The sequence below is a fragment of the Lissotriton vulgaris genome, chromosome 6, assembly GCF_964263255.1.
Source record: "Lissotriton vulgaris chromosome 6, aLisVul1.2, whole genome shotgun sequence".
Taxonomy (NCBI): Eukaryota; Metazoa; Chordata; class Amphibia; order Caudata; family Salamandridae; genus Lissotriton; species Lissotriton vulgaris.
In genome coordinates, this window is record NC_141694.1 from 1,838,399,293 (window position 1) to 1,838,423,091 (window position 23,799).

General features: G+C 43.5%; 1 protein-coding gene across 1 annotated transcript in view; it reads left to right on the plus strand.

Annotated features, from left to right (window-relative positions):
• The window catches only part of TMEM214 (transmembrane protein 214), a 357,109-nt gene that overhangs the window by 87,143 nt on the left and 246,167 nt on the right, over positions 1-23,799 (plus strand). Inside the window, exon 4 of the mRNA XM_086928122.1 lies at positions 12,949-13,083. Within this exon, the coding sequence (XP_086784248.1) occupies positions 12,949-13,083 (135 nt within the window). The remainder of the gene's footprint in view (positions 1-12,948; positions 13,084-23,799) is intronic.

The following is a 23,799-nucleotide window of genomic DNA, read 5'->3' on the forward strand; positions in this document are numbered from 1 at the left end:
CCTAGATCCATCGGACCTGGCTAATTTCAGACCGATCTCCTTGCTGCCCCGGTTTGGTAAGATCGCGGAGAGACTTGTGAACAGGCGACTGTCACAGTTCCTGGAGTCCAATGGCTTGTTGCGGAATTCCCAAACGGGATTCAGGCCAGGCCAAGGCACTGATACTGCCCTTCTGGCAGTCGTGGAAGAAGCTAGGAGCATTTTGGATTCAGGAGGATCAGTGGCAGTGATCCTCCAGGACCTTAGTGCGGCTTTTGACACCGTAAACCATCAGGTATTGCTCCAACGACTGTCATAGGTGGGCTTGACTGGAATGGCCTTGAAGAGGCTCGCGTTGTTTCTGCACCAACGAACCTACCAAGTCTTGGAAGGTAGTGCACAATCTGCCCTCATCCCCCTACAATGTGGTGTGCCTCAGGGCTCCTCCCTGATTGTTTAATGTCTATATGGCACCATTGGAGGATGTGGTGGCACCACTGGGTATCAAAATAATCAGCTATGCTGATGATACCCAGTTGGTGGTGGCCCTTTCCCAATTGGGGGATCATCCGGACCTGTTGCACTCCTGTTTGTCAAAGGTGTACACTTGGATGGGCAACTCAGCATTAAAATTGAACGGCTCCAAAACAGAGCTGATGTTGCTGGGACATGCAGGGCCTTCTTTGCCGCCAGGCAGCTGGCCGAGTTGCCTTGGCAATTCTCCAAGCCCCAAAGAGGAGATCAAAAGCCTGGGTGTGTGGCTTGAACAAGACCTGTCTGTCAAGACCCATGCAAAAAAAACTGCCAGAGTCTGCTTTGCTCTGCTTCGATCAGCCCGTAAGATTTTACCCTTTCTCCCTCCGACCTCCAAGAAACTTCTTATCCAGGGGCTGATTGTCTCGAGGTTGGACTACAGCAATGCGCTTCTCTTGGGCGCTCCGGAAGCAACGCTCAATAAACTTCAACAAGTGCAGAATGCAGCAGCAAGGCTGCTGATGAATATTCCAAGGAGACAGTCAGCAAAACCAGCATTACGAGCACTACATTGGCTTCCAGTATGGGAGAGGATAACATTTAAATTTACAGCTCATAAAATCCTGAGAGGGAAAGGTCCTCCCATCTTGGATAATATGGTGCTCCCCTACAAGGCTACTAGAGCCCTACGCTCTGACCACAAATCCTTGGTACAAGTGGCCAGAGTAAAAAGAGCCCGGACGGGTGGTAGAAGATTCTCGGTGAATGCAGCCAAGTTATGGAATGCGCTGCCCTTGAATTTACGGATGGAGAATGGTATTATTCGGTTTCGAAAGCTACTTAAGACCCACCTATTCCCTGCTTAATGCTGTCTTTTCTTCGCTCCATTCCTCTGAGTCATGAACAAGCGCTGGGATGCCCTAGGGTAACCGTGCGCTATATAAGATTCCAAAAAATAATAATAATAATAATAAATCTCTGTGTTTTGTAGCCCCATGGTGTTAGCACATCGGATAAGGAAGCTTTTGAACTGTACAGCGGAAAAAATAGTGTTCCTGGGACAAGGTATCTTTTAGGCCTTTGGTGGAATGTGTTCTCTGGCCTGATTCATGCAGGGGAAAAAGCAGGGTAGATATGTTTTTCCGCACCATGGACAGTCTATTGCCTTGTAAGGTTGGTGCCCCGAAAACTAGCTCAGAGGCGCCGCGGGGTCTGAAGCTGCAATGACATGCTGCCTTAAAGACACCTCTCATTCAGTTCTCTAAACACGCCCGGGGCACCCCCCTCCACCCTCTCAATCTGCGCGGGGGAGGGGGCGGGGGAGCCTGTCGTATGGCTGTAAAGAGAGTTAACGCCACTGGTCAGTGTCCTCTGGGGCAGAATAGGTGCTTTGTCTGCGCCCTGGCAGAGGGCTCGTCGTCTGGCGCGCGGCCCCGCCACCCCCAGAGACCCCTGATTGGCATGCTAATGCAGGCTAACAACAAGCATTCCCATAGCCAATAGGACTCGCATTAGGAAAGTGTAAGCTATTTGCTTTGTAAATAACAATGCTATTTATTTATATATTTTCAGTGCCAGCACATATTTAAAAAATAATTGTCATTTACAATACCAATAGCCCACACTTGCCTAATGCGAGACCTATTGGCAACACCAGTGCTTGTTATAGTTTCTATTCTACCCCACCAGGTGATAAATTTCGGGCTCCATGTCTCCAAGAGATTTTTTACCTTCTCTAGTAGTGCTTTTTCATTGTGGTGGAGGGAGCGTTATAGGTCTGTACCGAACTGTATGCCTAAGTACTTAATGCTGCCTGTCTGCCAAGTTAGCCCAGATTCCCCCAGTACCTCGCGGGCGCAGTGGATGTTTAGGGGTTTACACTCCGATTTGTCATTATTAAGCTTGTAGCCTGAAAGGCTGGAGTACTGCGCAGTTGTGTCCATTAGGCCCTTAATCGACTTCTTAGGTTGTTCGGTTACTATTAGTATTTTCATCTGCGTACGGTGCAAGTTTTATTGCTGTGTCCTTGATTTGAACCCCTGTGATGTCTTCGTTTAGCTTAATCCCTTTGAGGGTTTCCAAGGCCAAAAGAAACAGAGGGGGCGATAGCGGGCAGCCTTGTCTGGTCCTATGCTCTAGATTGAAAGAGCACAATATTGAGCAGTTGATCGGCATGCTCGCTGAGGGGATTGGCAGAGCGCCATTGTCATCTTTATGTAGGCCTCACCCAGGTTGGAAGCCTGCATGCACTTTCCAGGAATGCCCACGAGACTTTGTCACACGCCTTCTCTGCGTCGAGGGCAATTGCCACTGCTGGCTCTGTTTTAGTGGAAGTTTGCTCTAGGAGGTGGAAGAAAAGGCTCGTATTGTCGCTGGCCAGGCGGTTATGCATGAAACCGACTTGTGCGTTTGTAACCCGACGGGGCTAACAAGGAGGGAAGAAGCCAACAAGTATAAGGACTGTATATAATGTCTTTTTATTTGCGGGTACAGATGATGTGATTAGAAACAGAGTCCGTCGTTGTCGAGGAGCTGGGCTTTATGGTTCTTGCCGTCCTTCTCCCTCTGATCTCTTGATTCGTCGCATCACATCAGCAGACGTACCCAAAAAAACCAATTCGAAGTGTTTAGACAACCGTTCTGAATGCTCCAACTATTCAGGGAAGGGAGTGCGGGTATCACTTTGTGAATCAGTCACCACCAGTGTAAACAACGGAAAACATGTGAGAGGCAGTATCCACATACCATAACCAGTGAGGTGATTGTAAACAACAAAAAAAGAAACCAAGCAGAAGATCCCGCAACACTTTTGACCGCCCACTAGCCGCTACCCATTCCCACCCTTAGGGTACAAGAGGCCCCAGAGTTTTCTCCGTACCTGGGTTAGCCACGCTTCTCCGTGAGCGTGGCTGGGCGAAGCGTTTCCTCCTGGCTCTCCTCCCATTGGTTCCTCTTGATCTTCTCCGCTGCACGAAAGTCCCTCCGGCCGATCGTTGATTCCCCAATCTGGTCTGCTTACTCTCCAACTCTCTCCGTCTTCAGTCTTGACTTCCATGCCCTTTTCAGTAACGTAGTCGGTCGTGATAGGCTGACGAGCGCTGTCATCATGGGGGCAACCTTCGCCTCTGTCAAGTGCGGGTCTTCTTTAAAGGGCCCGCTCCAATCCTGTGAAGGAGATGGATAGTCACTCTCGGGGGCTATTTCATACGATCGAGTGACCCAGTGACAGCGTTGCTGACTAGTTTGGGGACGGGAGAGTTCAGCCTAACCGCTAGTATCTTGGCATAGATCTTACAGTCCACATTGATGAGGGAAATGGGTCTGTAGTTTTTTGGAAGTGTATGGTCCTTGCCCTCTTTGGGTATGACTATAATGTTTGCCTCCGCCATTGAGAGGGGGACTGTCCCTGATTTCGCGGTATGATTGAAAACTCTCTTCATGGTAGGTAATAGCGGTCTCTGGAATGTCTTGTAGAAGTCCGCACAGTAACCATCCGATCCGGGGGCCTTATTCCTCTTAAGGGAGCAGATGGCTCTCTATTTCGGGGTTGGTGATCTTCTGCCCTAGCGTTGCTGCCTCTGTTGGGTCGAGTTTGGGGAGGTTTCAATCTGCAAGGTATATGGCGCTTTCTACCTGGTTGAGGTGTTGGTCTGAGTTGTATAGGTCGGCGTAGAACTCTTGGAAGGTGTTTAGTATATCTTTGTGTCTCGTGTGAGTTTTATTCCTAGCGTCTGTTATCGAACCAATTGTCCCCTGGTTGCGTTTGTGCTTCAGGTACAATGCGAGTAGTTTCCCTGCTTTGTTAGCCTCACTCAAGCTCTGTGCTTTGCATTTGTTTAACCAGAGCCCCGCCCTTTCGCTCATGATTTTATTATACTTCTATTTATTTTTAATGAGCGCGTTGAGGAGAGTTCTGTTCTTTGGGTCTAGTGAGTGTTCTAGTTCATGTTTTTTAATCTCCGCCTCACGTTCGACTATGCATTTATACGTCATCTTATTATTCTCGCCTTGATACCTATTAGCTTGCCCCTGATCGTCTTGAGGTAACTGATCTAGCGCCTCCCAGTATGTTGGATTGTCTGTGTTGGGGCCGTATATATTCACTATGTGGAACCTTTCTTCCCCCCCCCTCCTCTCCCCCTTTGACATGTTGGTAATTAAGAATATGCCCTCCTTATACAGGGAGTGTGATTCTATCCTGATCTTAGATTTTTTGGAGACTAGCTTGGTTACCCCGCGTTTCTTTTTCACCGCTTGTGAGCTGACCGTGTCTGCTATCCAATTGGCTCTGATGAGCTTTACGTCCTCTGCTTCGAGTTTAGTTTCCTGTAACAGGACTGTCACTTTTTGTTCTTTCTAGGTATCTCATTATCTTCCTACACTTTATGGGGTGGTTCAGCCCTTTTACATTTAGGGAGACTAGGCTAAGCCCCGTGGATAGATTGAGTGTCTTGTTACTTGTCATCGTATGTTGTACTACGCGCTGTTCCTTTGGGTGGGCCTCCCCTGCTCTCGGGCTCGTGTGCACCTCCGAGTGCGGAGTGTCCTACTGGTGGGACTTGGTCTGCACTTTGCTCTGAGGTTTGATTAGGCGTGTATGCATACTCTGTAATGTTGTCATGGTTGTGCCTGCGTTGAGACAGAGAGGTCTCGAAAGATAGCAAAGGTAGGAAAAGAACGTGATAGTAAGAACATACTGGAGATTCCCACCTCACTTGCTTGTAGGAGGTGCGACGACAGAATCACTCTTCTGCCTCCCGGAGACCTGGTCATTTATGTTACAGTTCATTGAACGTTCTGAAGTTCAGACCAAAAAAAAGGGGTTAAAGAGTTCCCTTGGTCGTACGGCTGCACTTTTGTGGGTTGCGCTCGAGAATCCCATTGTAAACACATCTTCTGTTACCCAGGCTTGCTGGGTATCGTGAGGTAGAAGTGTTGTCTCTTTGAGGTAGATGGTATCTGTGAGGTAGTGTGTCTCCGTCATGAAGGGTTCACTGGCCGCTGTTACTGTTGTCCTCCCCGCTTGGAGGGTCTGGGGAAGGGCCTCTCTTTGCCGAGGCTTATTGAGAGACATCCATGCTTTTGGCTTTTGTGCCGTTCAGAAATCACGTTGGCTCCTTAGGTTCCGTGAAAAGTGATTTTTTTGCCCCTGTCCGTAATTTTGTATTTTGCAGGACCTACGAAAGAACTGCATGTTGTCTTTGAGCCTGTGACAGATGGCCAGGAAGCCTTTCCTGGTGTCCACCATGGGTTTCGAATAGTCCTGGGTAAGGATGATTTTGTGGTCTTTCCAGAATATCTGGTGGTTTTTAAGGGCATGGTTGAAAATGTCCTCTTTGTGCTGAGACCTCTGTGGCTTGCATATGATTGGGCGGGCAAAGTTGGACACTGGTTTTTTAAAAGCCGGGACTCTGAAGGCCTTGTCGATTTCAAATTGGCGGTGGAATTTTAGGTTGGTGATCTTAGGGATTAGGTCCTCTAGGAAGGCAGCGCATGATTCCGCAGATTCCTTGGCACCCTCCAGGATCCCCAAGATGCGGATATTCCCCCTAGGCTTCGGTCCTCCAGCTCCACTGCCTGCCTTGGTAGGCCTCCAGTGGCTTCCTTTATCATAAACACCTCTCTGCCTGCCTTATTTGAGTTATCCTCCACTTCACTGATCCGCTGCCCTGCAGTAGTCAGTCTAATGTTTAATGCGTTTAGGTCCGCTCTTACCGCCGCTATTTCGAGATGTATTGTGTCTGTTATGAGCTTCGTGGACTTCGCCAGATCATGCACTTCTGCCAGTTTCATTAGTATTATGTCAAGTGTACTGCTTATGTCCTGCTTTTGTTTGATTGGTGAATCCGCTGGGCCTGGTAAATTCTTGCTCTTTTTCAATTGCTGCTGTTGGAGCTGCATTTCCTGAGCTAGCATGTTCGGTTGGTACTGGGTGATAGGACTGGGCTGCTGCGAACCTCCTGTGCCCACTTATGCAACCCCCCCCCCCCCCTCCCCCGTGGGTATCAGGTGTGAACGCCTCCGGTGATCTCTTGCTTGGATGGGGGACAGGGGCCTCTGCATCCAGGTAGTTGGTTAGATTTTGTCTTCTTTATCTATCTATTTAATTAATTATCTGCGGGCGGTTTACGTGACTAGGGCCTTGGTGCGTCTCAAGCTCTGGTGGCTGTAGTGTGAACTCCTTGTACGGGCTGCTTGTCTGAAATTTTACCCCACGGATGATTGTGCACAGTCCGCCTGCTTCTCTCCTCGCCCATGATACGTTGCCGTTCTATGAGGAGGCTGGGTTGACACCCCTCCCGTTTGACCTGGGGCCCTCTAATGTTGTTCCAGAGGTTTGAGGCTAAAATTCTAAAGGCACACTAACATGAATGTTCATATTGCGGAAAAAAACTGTACCTCAGCACTCTTAATATCCTTTTCTCTTTTCTTTGACAGTAAACGTATCACTCTGTCTGGTCAGCAGCCCCCAAAGATCATGCTGGGGCATGACTATCCGTGAATCATTCCAGCACCAAATTTGCCTTTTCTCAAAACAGCCTGGAACTATCTATCTAAGTCTCAATATAGCCACTCACAGGAAATATCAGTCTTGATAATTAATTGCAAAGAAGTTATTTTTAATTTCCAATTGTCAATGCGCCAGACGTCGCTCCCCATCAAAACAGAAAATTCAGAGGCTTTTCCAATGAGCCTGCTCACTGGCAAAGCCAGGACTCGTAACCTGTACAGCAACACCCAACCCAGTCTCGTCGAGGCAGCGGATGTGCTACCAGCAGACAATGATCAAAGCAACAGGAACAGCTGTCTTTCAATTCTTCCTCCCCTGCTTCAGCAGCTTCCAGTTTGCTTTAATTGGTCCTCGCAGACTCCTGCTTGACTGGTAGGAGACGGAATACAACAATCACCCCTCCGCCACACCCTCCCCTATGCTGGAGATGCATCACGGCGGACAGGTGGTGTGCATTTGAAATCTTGATTTATTTTGCCACGAATTTTAGCAAGTCATTACTACTTTCACGCTATAGTTAAGTTCTTGCACTATCAGGCACACCACTCATGTTGTCTTATATCCTTTTTTTTTTTTTGATTTACCATTCTTTTTATCTGCACTTCCTCTAAATAATATTATCTCAACACAATGACATTTATGGTGAGCAACTTTACCTGTTATATTGTCCACACGTCACATGCCTACTACCTTTTAGGCATTTTTAGGTCGAGCCTGTCAATGCGCTTGCGCATTGAGCTTGCGAAAGATATTGGGGCTTAACCAGAGCTTAACCATCGGCGGCGATTTGATGCTGTGCCCCTGAAAAAAGCGCGGTCACAATGCACATCAAAGCCACCAGCCTCCCTCCCACAAGCTTCCCCCAGCGTGCGCTCTGCCTCAGGCATTTCTCCTCCCCTAATTTATTCACTGCCCACGGCTGGGCGGGCGTACTTTCACGGCCGCCAGGCCGTGTCTCGCTTTTTCACTTCTCTTTCTTTCTTTCCATCTTTTCTCGCACCCTCTTTCTTCCTCTCAACTTCTTGCCTTCACCCCTTTCACTCCATGTCTTCGTTCTCCTGTCTCTCCCTTTCTCTACCCTTTCTCTCATCTCCTTTTCTCTTGTTCACGGCTGGCTCCCAGCATCTTAGCATGTTGGAAACCATTCTCAGCATTTGACGCATTCATAGTCTGTGCGGTCTAGCATTTGACATGGGTTTTGTTTGAAGTGTTTATTTTAATGGTGAAGATTGGCTGGTACAAGAAATGCTTTACTCGATTGGCGGACAGAAACTGAAGCTGTGTCAGCTGGAGTGGTGAGTATCACGGCTCCGGTGACGTCACTCCACAAAAACCGGACATAGACTATGGAATCTCTTCAGGAACCTAAACTCCAGTCAGTGGCTTTAATAAAGGTGTTTGATGGGAAACTGAGCCCCCCACACAGCAATGCCAAGAGCTTTGTGCCCCTTGCCCCACTGGAGCCTCGGCATCACACCGCAAAGTAATCCCTTCCGCTCCCCCGCCCACCCCACCCCGCCACGTCGCATTAGTAGGCAGCCCCCCCCCCCTCCCTCTCCATATGGCCGCTCGAGCTGCAGGCAGCCCACCCCCTCCCTCTCCAGCGCCTGCCTCCTCTCTGCCCACGCATCGCGCGGCACGCCTTTTCTATTCATTTGTGCCTCGCATCATCAGACTTGTTTCTCTCTGTTATTCCAGTGTTCTTTCTCGTTTTCCCGCCTCAGGCCTTCTCACCGTTTCTGTGGCCCCAGACGACGTGCTAAATGCAGACCTGCTGGCTCTAAAGAGCTCAACTTGTCCGTCTGGAAGAAAGTGTTCCGTTGCGCCATCATTAAATCCTGATTAAAAATGCGATTTCTCCAGAGACCTTTCCCATCAAACATTTATCTAACCTCGCTACGGCTCACGGCTGACACACTTTTTATGAATATGGTGTTTCGTGCCATTGTGAAATATTTAACGTGTGAAATATGCTGTCCAGGGTTCTCCCTAAGTCCCAGTTCTCAGCAAAAATGCAATGTATTAATGTTTAAAACTTTATTACAACAGTACAAAAAAAATTATTACACTTTTAATCTTCTTTTTAAAAAAAATTAGAATACGATACACATAATCTTCTCATAGATTTTTTTTTTTTAAGGTAGTGCATTAAACATTACAAAAATATTATATAATAATTATTTATAAAATTTAAAAGCCATTAGGATTAGTCATATCAATACATGTACGTCAGTGAAAAAATAAACATGTAGCTTTAATAATGCTATAGGTGTCATATTTGCAAATTCTATAAATATTGGCATTTACAATAACAAAATTAATACAGTTGCTATTATAAAAACATAAACATAAGTTAACAAATTCTAACATTTACAAGACCAATAGCTCCAACTTTTCTAATGCGAGACCTATTGCATTTCCAATGCTTGTTCTATTTTCTCATGGGGCTACCTCTGCAGTATCCCTTACCTCATTGAACAATGGCAACATCTAAAGACCATTGAAGTAACACTTCAGTGGTGTTTAATACTAGTCTCTGGTTCGTTGGCATGACTTTTGTTATTTTCATGATTGTAAATAATTACGCTCTTAACTCTACTGTGTTTAATTAATGTTTCTTTAGGAACTGCAACTGTAGTTGATTTTCTTAAAGTATGTAGGCACTAGTTGTGTTCATTACTAATATCTACACAATGGTATTTGTTGTGTAAGGTTACAACCGACACAGGTGGCGACTCTTACCAAACCACACTCATTGTGACTGGTATTACGTCTATCCTCTGCACTGTTTTATCCTTTATGCTTAGACTGGATGTTTATAAGTACATATCTTTTCCATCCGTGACAGTCATTTGGTTATTTACAAGGGACTAAAATGAGCTGATTGGCAAAATTTGCTCCACAAGAGATCACAAAAATAAAAGAATTACTTTTACCGACTCGCAGGACTCCTAATTTGTTATCACTCTCTACTCTTAGTGAAGCTTTGGGATCTTTTATTTCCCTACTTTGGGAGCACTTATGTGGCTGCTCACCCCCCCACCCCCATCCTTCCTCAGTTGACCATACCTCCTGTCTATATAACCTTATAACTTAACTGGGTGGAGTGCACTGACTACTCTGGCCACCCAATTGTTTCTCTTCTCTATTGAGCTATATGCCGAGGCAAATGTGTTGCCTGACATGGTGCCTAACACACCAATCCCTTACAAGAGAACCTTTTGGATGTTCGTTTGTTTATCCCAGCAAGGCGGCCCTGTGGTGGGCACATTAAAGCGTCATTTATCAGCCTATTCTTCCCTCTGTGATCACCTGGCCAACTATCTTTAAATCATTGCTTGTGATGCATTTTATAAGGTTTGACTCTCATATTTCCCATAGGTTTTTTGTTATGCCTCAATAGGATCTGAATGTGTTCTTCACATTTGTCATATGGATTCCTTTTGGATCTACGTACAGCCGTTTCTTTAGGCTTTTGAAATTTACAACCGACTCCTCATTGCGTTTAAGCCAGCATTCTGCATGTCGTTTACTGTTCATTAGTCTTTTTACTTTCTTTCTGGACAAACTGGTATTGAGCTCCCAGGTGGCCTTCCTGCAAAAAGGTTTCATCCCCTTAGACATTGGCTAAGCAATCACTTTGCTAGCTTTTTTAAAATCCCACTTCACCCCTCGGAGGAGTAATAAAAGATGCTTCAACTTGATCCTAAGCGGGTACTGAGCTTTTACATTTACTGCCCAAATGACCATTGCGTTGATGACCTGCTCTTTGTGGGTTTTCATGGTGCAAAGAAAATCAAGGCAGTGCAAATGAGGAACTTGGCAATGTGGACTTCTCTGCACATCTTCACAAAGCACTACTGTCTTCACAGTCCAGTCCGGTGGCTCTATTCGGAATGACTTTTTGGTATGATTACACACCCCAGACCCTCCACCTTGGTAGGTACTGCTGTAGTATCTTTTCTAAAGGTGAGGAATCTGTGGTTAAAACTATTCATCAAAGGAACGAGTTGCCTTCAGTAATTCTCTTTCTGGTGGATATTTAATTTGACAACCAATTCCCACTGCCCTCCTACCTCCCGTTCTGCAGAGTGGCCTATTCAATATCTAAAAAGGTCCCAAGTAAAAAAAGTCAGCACACTGTCTTAAACCGTTTGTTCTACGCTCCATGTCTGAGGGAGGGGAAGACGAAAGATTAGAAGAAACCAGCATCGGCGCAAAGGGTGACTCTTGTATATGGCTCTGCACATGGTTATAGCGAGCCACATGCACCATGTATGTGCGCACAAAAGCTTTGCTAGAGAATCCTATGGATACAGTCTGGCTTCTGGGAATAGTCTAAAGATGAAAAATCTGCTTTCAGAGTATTTACCAGGTAAGTAACTTGTTGTTCTTGTGCTTCTCCACAACCCTTGTGATTATATATTCCACGTTATCCCCTGCTTCAGCCAGTCAGGGCACTACTTGAACGAAGAATACTGTCTCCGAACATATTAAATGGGGGACATTTCTGTTGTGAAATGTATAGAGGTCCTTTGAGCCCACAAAATACTGTTTAGAGCTTCCTCTGTGGCCATCCCACAGCTTCTAGTTCTACAGTGGGAGCTCCACCACCAACCTTTTAATAGGTTCTACAAGACTATTTGCCTGGGATAGTGCAAGGCAACCCTTACACACCCTTGGAATACATCGCATTTTCCCCTGAAACACACTTGACACCATAGTCCAAATTTGACTTGACAAACCTGAATGACGCACATTGTTCTCCAAAAACGTAATGACTGACAGAGTGTTAAACTCTCAACAAAAAAAATTAACTACACTCTTTTCACAGTAACAATTTGTAATAATAACACACATCTATATCTCCAATTTGGCTAAAGACTATTGATTCAATCTACAAAATCCAACAGCAACTTGGTCCAGCAACATCATTTACTTGGTTTCATTGATGATACCAATTTCTTAAGGTGTTTATCACTACTGACGCAAACTGCACAGTGTATTACTTGGTCCATTATATCTGCTAGATCCTGTAATCTGGATGGTGATCTGGTATTCATGTATTAAACAGAGTTGTGCCCTCTAACAACAAGTTATTTTGGCGATGAAAATGCTAGAAGCCAGCAGGATGATTTCCCAGATTCTTTATTTGGGAGACTCAAAATACTGATTTACAGTAGGTTGGACTTCATATCTCTTAATTCGACTTCCTCTAGGATGGATTAATGTAGAGGCTTTTGGCAGTGTGTAAAGTAAGCTTCTACTTCTGCTGCTTCTAATGTGCTTTTTCTCCATGTGAGGAAGTCTACTTTGCTATACTCACTAATATGTGTCTGTTATTGTACGTATTCTGTATGCGAGGAAATAGTGCACTGCTGTTGTGCATGTTATGGGTAGCAGTATAGGGTATATTTGTGACTGTTAATAAAGACTTTTCACCTCGTAAAGGCAATGTGCTTGGCTTTGTCGATGTTTAGCAAAATATTGCATGCTGTGCAGAATATTTTCTGGGCAAAAGGGAGAAGTTAGTGTGATTTCTAATTGTTAGGAAGGATAATTTGTACTTTTTGTACCCCAAGTTCTCTTTCATATAACACTCTAATCTGTCATGGCTACTGTGTTTTGTGAGTTCCTGTACATTTTTATTTAATTTTCAGTCTTCATTGTGACTTAGTAAAGCCTGTCCATTTTGTATTATTGTAAATTAAAAGTGAACTCCCCTCTTACTTATGTTGAAAGTCCGTGTGTCGTATTTCAAATGCCCAAGAGTGAAAACTGTACAATGTCATTAAGGAAACTGAAGCTGCTGTACTTGTAACGATGGATTTAGGCCCAGATCCTTGTACTGGGGTGAATGTATGACATTGTTCTACATTCTGTCCATCAACTGTGTTTTTTGTACTTGTAACAGTAGCGGCTGACAGTGTCTACAGAGATAGCTGTACAGAAACAAATGTTAATATCTCTCTACTTGTCCCCAGATTATCCCTACTGTCTTGCAAGTAAGGAATTGAAGTCAGTAATCCGGTCGCTGCTGGCAAAGAGCTCGGATGCTTTGGAGCTCTTTCTGGAACATTGTATTTTTACAATGCTTCAAGAACTGGACAAACCCTGTGGTAAGAACATAAATCTGATTAAATATCAAGGAATTGTAGGATTGAAACTGAGAGCATGCTAGCATCCAGTTATTCTCTCTTTGTTTTTTTATGAGCTTAGTCCTCAATAAATGCCTAAGATTTTCGTTATTCCTATTAGAGTGAAATTTATCAAATAATTGTTCTTACTTCAAAGTTTGTGATCTCAAACTGCTTTGGCTAGTGTAAGAACAATTTGAAAACAATCCCTACTTCATACATTGTATCATTTTATTTCCTAGCCCGTCTCTTAGATTTGGAAATGAAGATGAAGCTTGTGATCTGAGGAAAAACTGTATAGCATAATGAAACAGTCCTGTTAGCTACATGTTTGTTTTGTTGAACATTAGCTATTGTCACTGATGTGATATTTTTACTTTTAGTGATAGAGAACTTTCTGAAGGAAAAGATTTGGGTTTTCACAACCAAGATTTCCATTTTTATGGGGGTATCAGTTGTCAAATGCAAAAAAATTAAGTTCCTGTGTTCATCAGCAGATGAAGGGAGCAGGTTTTGCATCTGTTGATTACACATTCGGCATAGTTAACGCACGCAAAGGCGGGAGAATTGGACCCAATTCCCCAATAAAGAACCCGTATTTCTAAATGGCACAACAATGAACAAATGGCAATTCATGGGCTTGCCAAAAGCCGATAAAGGAGATAACAGGGCCTTGAAGACGAATCTATGACAAAATCTCGAATACCTAAATATCGACATACAAAATCATCGCAACAAAAATATCGATGGCAAAAATATCTGGATCCTATACCTAACAAGGTGAGTACAAAAATATCGAAAAAATATATAGAATGTCAAAAATATCGTTTTTTGTAAAATATTGTTTAATTTTATTAAAATAAAAATGTAATATTAACAAAATAATACTTATAAATGTAATAAATATATTTAAAAATATATCATAATATTTAAAATTAATACATAATGTAATACAAATTAATAATAATAAAGATATAATACATAGTATATTTTTCATTAACAATAACTCTAAATTAATTTTATAACTTATAAATAAATAAAAATATAATAAATTACAAATGCATGTATATACATAAAATAATAATATAAATAACAATTAATAACAACATAAAACAAAGTAAAAAAATACATTTTAGATAGCGTATGAGTAAAAATAGCCTAGGGTAACAATTACTATTCCCACTCCTGAGAGTGCAACAGTAGGGAAAGTGTTGGATAGCGGAGGGGTTAAAACTACTAATCCAACTCCAGAGAGTGCAACAGTAGGGAAAGTGTTGGATAGCGTAGGGGTAACAATTACTATTCCAACTCCAGAGAGTGCAACAGTAGGGAAAGTGTTGGATTGCGTAGGGGTTAAAATGATATACTTATAAATAAATGCTTTTTTTAATAATAAAAATATGAACTATTAAATAAATATAAACCATTTACAATACCTATACATAATTATTGAAAACCTGATTAGCAAAATATATTTAACCAAAATAAATTATTAAAAAATACCATTTTATAATATTTAATTACCAATTAATAATTAACAATTATATAATTAACAAATCAATTAATTTAAAAACATTATTACTTACATTTAAATTACTTCCCACCATATTCCCCTATAAACCCACAACCCACAACAGAACACATTTATCAATTAATGATTTAATTAAAATTAATTACTAATTAATTAAAATTTACCAATGAATTAAAATTAATTCATAATTCCTACTAATTAATAATTAATTAAACATAATTAAATTACTTCCCACCCTATTCACCTATAAACCCACAACCCGCTACAGAACATATTTACAATTAATTAAAATGAATTACCAATTAAATTTGATTACCAATTATTTAAAATTAATTAATAACTACTAATTAATTATTAATTTTACACAATTAAATTACTTCCCACCCTATTCCCCTATAAACCCGTAACCCGCTACAGAACATATTTATCAATTAATTGATTAAAAGTAATTAAAAAAACCAATTACAATTAATTAATTATTCCTACAAATTAATAATTAATTTAACATAATTAAATTACTTCCCACCCTATTCCCCTATAAACCCACAACCCGCTACAGTACTAAAATACAAAATTTATTAAATTACATGAAAAAAATTAAAAAACATAACAAATACAATATAATATACACAAAAATTATTAAAAAATCGATATTAGTAACAAAATTATTTACATCGATATTACTGACATCGATATTTAAAACTTCGATATTACTTATATCGATATTAAGAGTGTCGATATTACTTACCTTCGCTATTATGTCCCTTCGATATAATTGTATATCAATATTTAAATATAGATATTTTGTCTGTGCACCCTTGCAGACAGTGCATGCGTGCTGCCTAGGCTCAACCTAAAAACTGACTTCAGATCAGACCCCGTTTGACATTTTAAACTCTCGGCTTGGATGTAATGTAATGTAATGTAATGTAATGAGGTGCTTATATAGCGCTCTATCACCCGACGGGTATCCTGGCGCTTAAAAAAGAGAGTCCCCACCAGAAGTTAATAGGGGCAACCGAGGTGTGATAAAGGAAGGTAGAAAAAGAGAGGATATTGGAAGGAAAAATTAGTCCAGCCTGGGGAATAAAAACGTTTTCAACTTTTACCTGAAATCCATAAGACTTTGGACCTGACGTAGATCCAAAGGGAGAGTGTTCCATAGCAGAAAAGCAGCGGCAGAGAAGGATCTGCCACCTGTTCTGGACCGCCTGAACCGGACTACATTCATCAGAAATGCTGAAGCAGACCAAAGGTTTCTAGTTGTAGAATACCAGCTGAATTTTCTTTGCGGGTTATTAGGGCCCATTCCATTAGCTGCCCTAAAGACAGTGCATAGAGCTTTAAATTGATTTCGTTGGTCGATCGGCAGCCAATGCAAATCTTGCAAGGCTAATGTGGTTGAGGTCCCTCGCTGCCTATTTAAAGCGAGTTTCTCTGCAATGGCTTGTATTCTGTACAGCTTCCCGATAAGGGTGTTAGGCGCACCCAGATATAGAGAGGTGCAGTAATCAAGTCTGCTGAGAATTACGCATCTCACAACCTGCGTTCTAGCAGAATTAGGCAAAAAAGGGAGGATCTTTCTCCGCACTCAGATTAGCGAGAAGCAAGTGCCAACCGTTTTGTTAACCTGAGAATTCAGTTGGAGGTCCTGATCCGCCATCACCCCCCAGATTGCGTACTGTGCTAGAAGGGGTAATGGGTGCGCCAGTAGGTAATGTACAGATTGTTTACTTGGTGTTTGATTAGGGGTGTATTTAGTACTTAATTTGAGTCGGTGGTTGCAGATTGGGGTTACCAGCACAAATTTTTTGGACTGATGAGGCCCACCCACACTCATTTTGTTTGAGCTGGCATTTCATTTTTCCTCATCCTAAATTTCCTGAGAGGAAGAGAGGGAACACACACAATGGAGAAAGAAAGAGAAAGGTAGAAGAACAGCCATAAAGGGTGAAGAACAGGAACCTGCTAGGGAGATAAAGGGGCAGAGAGAGCCTGGAAGTCTGTTAAAGAGGCATGGGGTTAATTGCAGACTTCATATGCTGTGCGCCGCAGCCAGCCGGGAGCTTCTGAGCAATGCTTTGAGCCCAACACTTATTCTTCAACAAATTAAGCAGCCCTGGGTGTATTTAGGTTCCTGGAAGTTGGCTACTCAAACCATTGACGATGTGCCAAAGTCTCACCTTAGTCTTTCTTAGACCCTGCCCACAAGCCTGCACCCCCCCCTTCATCAGACCTATTCTGGACACGGTTTGGTTTCGTGTTTTCCCCAGGGCAGGAAAGTCAAGGACAGTCCAGTTATGATCCTGATCTCTCAGCCTCTGTCCTGGAGGTCAATTCTGAGGCTTCTGAGATTCGTGGAAATCTGCTTGTCAAGCATGCCAGGTAGAATATATGGGATCCAAAGTCTCAGTGGGTCCAATATCAAGGGTACCTCTCTGACCACATTCAGATTTCCATAAGGACGCGGCAAAAGATCTGCATTGGTGGCTAATGGACCTCAATTGGGTCAGCAGCAGACCCCTTTCTCTGCTGCATCCAGAGTTGACAGTGGTGACAGATGTGTCACAACTGAGTTGGGGCTGCCACCTGGGAGAGGTGGTGATCAGAGGCCTCTGTTCAAGTCCTGGCTCCATATCAACTTTTTGGAGCAGAGGACCATCCGTTTGGCGTTGAAAGTCTTCCATCCATCTAAAGGAGGCTGGTACAGGCGCTTACAGACAACAACACCTCCAAGTGGTACTGCAACATACAGGGTGGGGTGAGGTAGTGGACCCTGTGCCCGTAGGCCCTGCACCTCTGGAAATGACTGTGCCATCAAGTAATTTTCTTGTCGAACTCTCTGGTAGTATCCTTGAATGCCAAGGAGGGTATTTAAAAAAAAAAATAAATAAATAAAATATTATATATATAATATAATATTTTTAAGCAAAACAAAAGCCAAGCCTGGCATACAGCTTACAAAAGTTGAAAACACATTGGCATTATCGTTCCACACATCCACCTGTTACAGCGTACACAGGTCAGAAACCTTATCCCCACTGGCCACAACAAACCAAGGGGCCACAGCGAGCCAAGGAATCCAGGCTTCCCACCTCCTGAAACCCAACCTGATACAGGCTCATAGGAGTGTAACTCTTTGGTAAGGAGCCAAGGCCTGAGTGGGAAGGGCTCTTCAGAATCCCTCTGATTGGCCCAATTCAGTAATATTTTCACATGTTTGAGGACAACCTCTAGCTTGATAGGTCGGGCACTCCCAGCTCAATCAGAAATACGTGCCCTTAACCCAGCCCTCTCTAGATGGAGCATAGACACTCTTCCCAGTCCTTGCGATATCCTTCTTGGCCACCATCAATCCCAGTCAAAGTAACGCCTTTTGTTCCAAACCCCTCCCGTTTCACTGCTTGTTGCTTTAGCGAGCCTCGGTCACCTGACCTTCAGTAGCCCAACCTTGCAGCAAATTTAAGGGCAAGGCTTGGGCAACTCCCATTGCATTTTCTCTGACGCATGTTTATATAATGTGAACTCGAGCAACCCAAAGCTGCTAGAACGCTTTACATGAGCTCTTGTTACATTACACAATGTCAGATTAAAGTTTGGAGGCAAAGGTTTTGAAGCGCTTTAGAAAAGCATCAGTTACATTCCATATGGTCAGGCTAATTTTTTTTGTTTTTAGGTGCGCTGAGATTAAGTGATGCCAACACTGCCCCTTTGTATTCATTATTCCCCCTCTACCTGACAAATGGGAGCAGCATTTGTTCCTTCCACCTTCTTCCATGTTGCTGCGTGCCCATCGCAGCCTCTTCCTGTTATCAGCCTCCTTCTCAGAGCTCTAATTTCAAAGCACATTCATGGCAGCTCCCCAGGGACTCTACCTGATGAATGGGAGCATTTCGTTGTTGTTGCTATGTCCAGTTCTCCGATTCCCAGGGGGTTGAGACAGACTGCGTGGCTGGGGGCTTGCAGGTAAACGCATGGTGCGGGCAGTGGTTTGAATGGAAAACCCTGGAGATGGGTGCTGGTGAATGCAGGCCTGGGGTAAGAGGGATGTGACGTCTCGGTCATTAGAAAGCTACTCTTTTTCACAGGCTGTTAAATACTCTAGTTATGCAGTCGCACACAGAATGTCATAGTGCTGTTGACTTCATCGAGGCATTTTCCTTTCTGTCTATGCGTTGAAAAGTCTTGGAATGTGTCCATAAATGTTTCCTGAGGCAAGCATGTATTCCTAAATCACACTGCATGACCCAGTGTGTAGTAATTGTGTAGCTCTTCAATCCTTGGAGGCACAGCACCCAGGATAATGTGCTGCATGACAAAAATGTATAAGACGAAACCTATTCGGTAGGCCTGTGCTATCTCTTTATATTTTACCATAGGAATTGCTCTATACCTGCTACCCATTGAACAATCATTGTAAGGTGCAGTTCAGGTGTTGGCGCTGGGTACCTCTAGTTCTTCGAGAACCTACAAACTCTATACATCCCCACCACTAGAAGGTCCTAGCGTATGTAATTTTGTGACAAGAAGTTACAAATGAAAATGTCGTTGCAAATTGTTTTTTTTCGTACTCCTTTTCAAAACTTTTATATTTCAACAGTTAGTTTTTGGGGGTTCAAACTTTGAGGGAGCTGCACAACTGACCTTGCTGATTTCAGAATTGTGTTTATTTTTCATCCTTCCTGGATCACCCATGGGTTGTACCCTTGTTTCCATCACAAACTGGACGTAGTTTGAAAGCGGCAAAATTATGAAAACAAGCATTTAGAATGCAATAGGTCTCGCAGCATTAAAGTTTGAGTTATTGGTATTGTGTATGACAATGCGGTGCATAACATTTTTAGCAAACTTTGAATTGGTGAGCAGTGAGAGTGTGAGCAAGAGTATGCTGTTTTTGAAAGCAGTGTGGGAGAGAGTGCAGGAATTTGGGTGACCTGAGCAATGTGGATGATGCACCTCATGCACGGGGCTGCCGCAGTTATTATTTCACAGCTCTGATGGTGCACGTCACCCACGGGCTCACAGCTGTTATTATTCACACAGCTCTGATGATGCACCTTACGCACTGGCTCACAGCTGTTATTATTCACACCGCTCTGATGATGCACCTCACGCACGGGAATGACTCCGTTATTATTTACACAGCTTTGATGATGCACCTCAGGCACGGGTTCACAGCTGTTATTATTCACACAGCTCTGATGATGCACCTTAGGCACGGGCTCACAGCTGTTACGGTGCTTCCTTCTTTTTACTGGGGGCAACCTGGCTGGATAAATGCAGTGAAGTTTCTCAATGTAAAGACTTTGCTGCCTCAGCTGCATGTTTAAGTCTAAGTTCGGGACTAAGCTCGGGAGAGGATCCATGCAGTACAGGCCAGACCCCGCTTCACTCTCACAGGCTCTCTTCCACCTGTTGCCCCGCAGCAGGAGCCCTCGGGAAGCATCACACGGGTCGTGAGGAGAGTTCAGCCCACAAGGTACAAAGTGTTCAGCAGTCGGAAAAAGATGTCCCCCTATCAGGCTGTTCTGGGGCCAAACCAGTAATAACGAGCAACACCTTCGGGTAAAGTTTGCGCTATACAAATTTGCATTACATAAATAACAAGAACAGTAAAAAAACGATCGCTATTGTAAAAAAAAGGTAAAACCCATACCAGATATGCGACCCCAGGGCGAGAGAGCAGAATGAGCGGAAGCAGGAATACCGTGGGGCGGGACTTCCGTTTCTGCCCACGGAGTGCCCGGCCAGAGGAGCAGTGGTGACGCGGGGCTCCCATGCCCACTTTTTATGACATCTCGAGCTTTCATAGAATTAACACGATGCCCGATGTGTTTACAGCGGCAGCCTGAAGAATTCAATTCCCGAAAGGCTCCCCTCCCTACCTAGCGCGAGGTAAGCCCAGTTTCACATCGTGAAACCAACGCTTTTTTCTTTTCACACAGAGGATACAAATGTTGCATTTATATTGCAGAGCTTGCCGTATCACCTATTTGAAGTCCGGTCCCTGCATTGATTTCAAGGTAAAATCGACTCCGTTTTTCTGAAAACATACAACTCAGTTACCCCCCTGGCTTACCAACAAACAGCAATTTTGATACTGGATTTATTTCTTGTTATGAGCACAACATTAGAGTGAGCACATAGTTCTTGTATGTTAGGATCCTATGTTATTGTTTTGTTTTCACTAATCCTCTGTGTACGAATATTTCAGAATCTCGCCCGATGGGGCGTTTACTCTTAAATGTAATATGGGGATTTTCCTTAAAAAACCCCAGCTAAATCCTGTCTTTTAATCGCTTTTAGGACCCCTGCCCACCACTTCCCTCGTCCTGATGAAGACCCGCTCCGTAAGGGGAACTGTCCCTACTATCCCTACTATCCCAAGGGTCGAAACGTAGACTACAACCACTACGATATCAGCTTCTATCCAAAAGCAGGATTAATTCAGCTATTATAGAAGACTGTTGTTCTATAATTTTTTCTGACTTGTTGAAGCAGCTCATTGTGGCCCCTGGAGGGGGAGCCACTTGAAAAGATTTGTGATTGTAAATAGATTGAAATGTAATTCTACCTTTTTGACTAATGAAGTTTTTTCTGCATTTTTCACCTACATCCTCCACATCACCAGCACTCCCTCACCCCCTTTTTATTTGCGCGCGTGGGCACAATTGTGGTACAATAATCTAATAATTGTTTTAGATTCAAACTGTATGAACCAACTTTAGGTTGCGGTATGTTGTGAATAAAAACAACGGTACTGTTTAAATTCAATTCTTGCATATTGATTAATTTAAATTTGGACTTTCCATGACTCTAACCATTCCCAGTCTGGGACCCCTCTGTCTTTAAGGCGGAAATGTACAGCATTTATGTCCTGCCTGTCGCTGAGCAGGTATCAAAATGCCTCACTACCGGCCTGCCTGTCCTTAAATCACGTCACTTTGAATTGCCGCCGCAAGAAAACTAATTTAACAGAATACAGAACCCTACAAAGGCGCAAATGTACACCATTTCTGTCCTGCCTGTCGTTGTGGCAGGTATCGAAATGCATCCCTACCGGCCTGCCTGTCCTTATACAGACCCATCCATCTAGACAACTAGACAATGGAGCCGTGTCTAAAAAGCTCATTTTAAAAAGACATGACACATAGTGGCAGGTTAGCGGGCCCCTGTACGTTGTGGCAGGTATCATGTCGTGTACGTCGTGGGAAATATGGAAATGCATTACTGCTGGCGGAAATGTTAAGCATTTCTGTCCTGCCTGTCCTTATACAGACCCTTCTGGACAGCTAGACAATGGCAATAATTGTATTGGAGCGCGTGTTCAAGTGTGTGCAAAACTCAGAACCATCTGGACATACTTAAATCACGTCCCTTTCAATTACCGTAGCAAAAAGCCTAATTCTCATAGTGCCACAATAGTGGGCACCTGTACGTCATGGGAGGTATCGAAATGAATCACTAACGGAGTACAAAACCGTCATGTCCTGTACGTCGTGGAAGGTATCAGAATGCAGCACTTACGGAGTACAGAACACTCATGTCGTGTACGTCCTGGCAGGTATCGAAATGCATCACTGATGGTGTAAAGAACCCCAAAAGCCGAATATTTTCAGCTTATAACACAATGTACCTTTACAAATGCATCAAAATGCTTCGAGTCAAAGCCGCGAATTACAATTTACTCAAATCGAGCACGCAATAAAAAAAATACACGCGGCGCCATGTAAACAAATAGCATCCTCTCACATGCTGTTAAACCCTCTCATGGTGTTAAGCTGACACTTCACTGCACCCTAAAAACCCATGAATATTTACTACCGCCAGCAAGGCGCCAGTTGCTTTTAAGTACACGTCGCTTTCACAAGACACCTAGACAATGGAGCGCGTGTTCATTTGTGCACAAAACTCCCAGAGCCATCTGGACAGCAGTAAGAACGAAACTTGAAGAAAATGAAAGCTGGCAACACTGTTGCTCTAACCGCGCACTCCCAGAGCCATCTGGACAGCAGTAAAAATTAAACCTAAACGCACGTTTGCGTGCGCGTGGCCCGCTCAATTCCGACTCTTTCACATGCGCGTGGCCAGTCTTGTCTCCTGGAAAGCAGAGTCGCTAACAAAAGGTCTCTGGCGAGACCGCACTTCGCGCGGTTAACGCCACAAGACCTAAACAGGCTATCTCTTGCCAAAATGCCAAAACTATGGTGATAAAATAGTATTTTTGATTCAGCTCTGCATGTTTCCGATAGCCCGTAAAATGATGACTTTAGCACATTAAACCTTTCGTTGATGCCATTTTAAGATTGAAACACAGAAGCTTATTTTTCCTAAAACTTCTCAAAAGTTTGCTATATTTTCGCTACTTTCAAAGTCCGCTCCTGGGGAATCCACAAACTCATGGTACTTTTGGAATTCCCAGGATGTTGGGATTGGAGGGGGGAGGAAAGGGGGGAAGGATCCCAATTTGGGGTGGCTACCTTATGTGGGGGAGAAAACGTTATGGAGGTCTAAGCATGAACTGCCTCAAATAGCCAAAAAAGGCTTCGCATTCAGGGGTGAAAGGTCTATTAGCGAAAGGGTTAAAGGTAACCTGTATGAGTTTAAAAATCAGAAAAGTTTTGAAAGCATATATATATATTTTTTTACAAGTAAACAGTGGTCACAGCTGCCACTGCCCACTCCTAAAAAAAATGTTTCTACGGCATTTACAAAGGAGGTGTCCCTATAGAACCCCATCCTGTTGGCGAGTGGGTTATCACCTCCTTTGAGGTGTCCATTACCTATCAATGATTTGAGTGTGCAAACCATTGAAACATTCCATGAGAAAACACAAATTGGAAGGTGAGCCCTAAACTGGCCCCTTTCTATTTGGTATTCGGTATGTAGACTCAGCCCTATTTTCTGATTTGGTAACGAGTTAACAAATCACTATTTTGTGGTTGCAACTGCTTTGATTTTGTGAATTGGAGCCTTTGCGACCACAGAATAGCTTCAAATATAAAACCCCAAGTTCTTCTGGTGACACTGTAAAATTTTGATAAATGGTGGTGGTGTGTGTACATGATATTATCCAGTATTGGGGTATCTTTCATAGATTCACATGCCTGAATCATTCCCCGTCGTCGAGGCGGGAGTCCCAAGGTAATAATATATACAATAGCAGT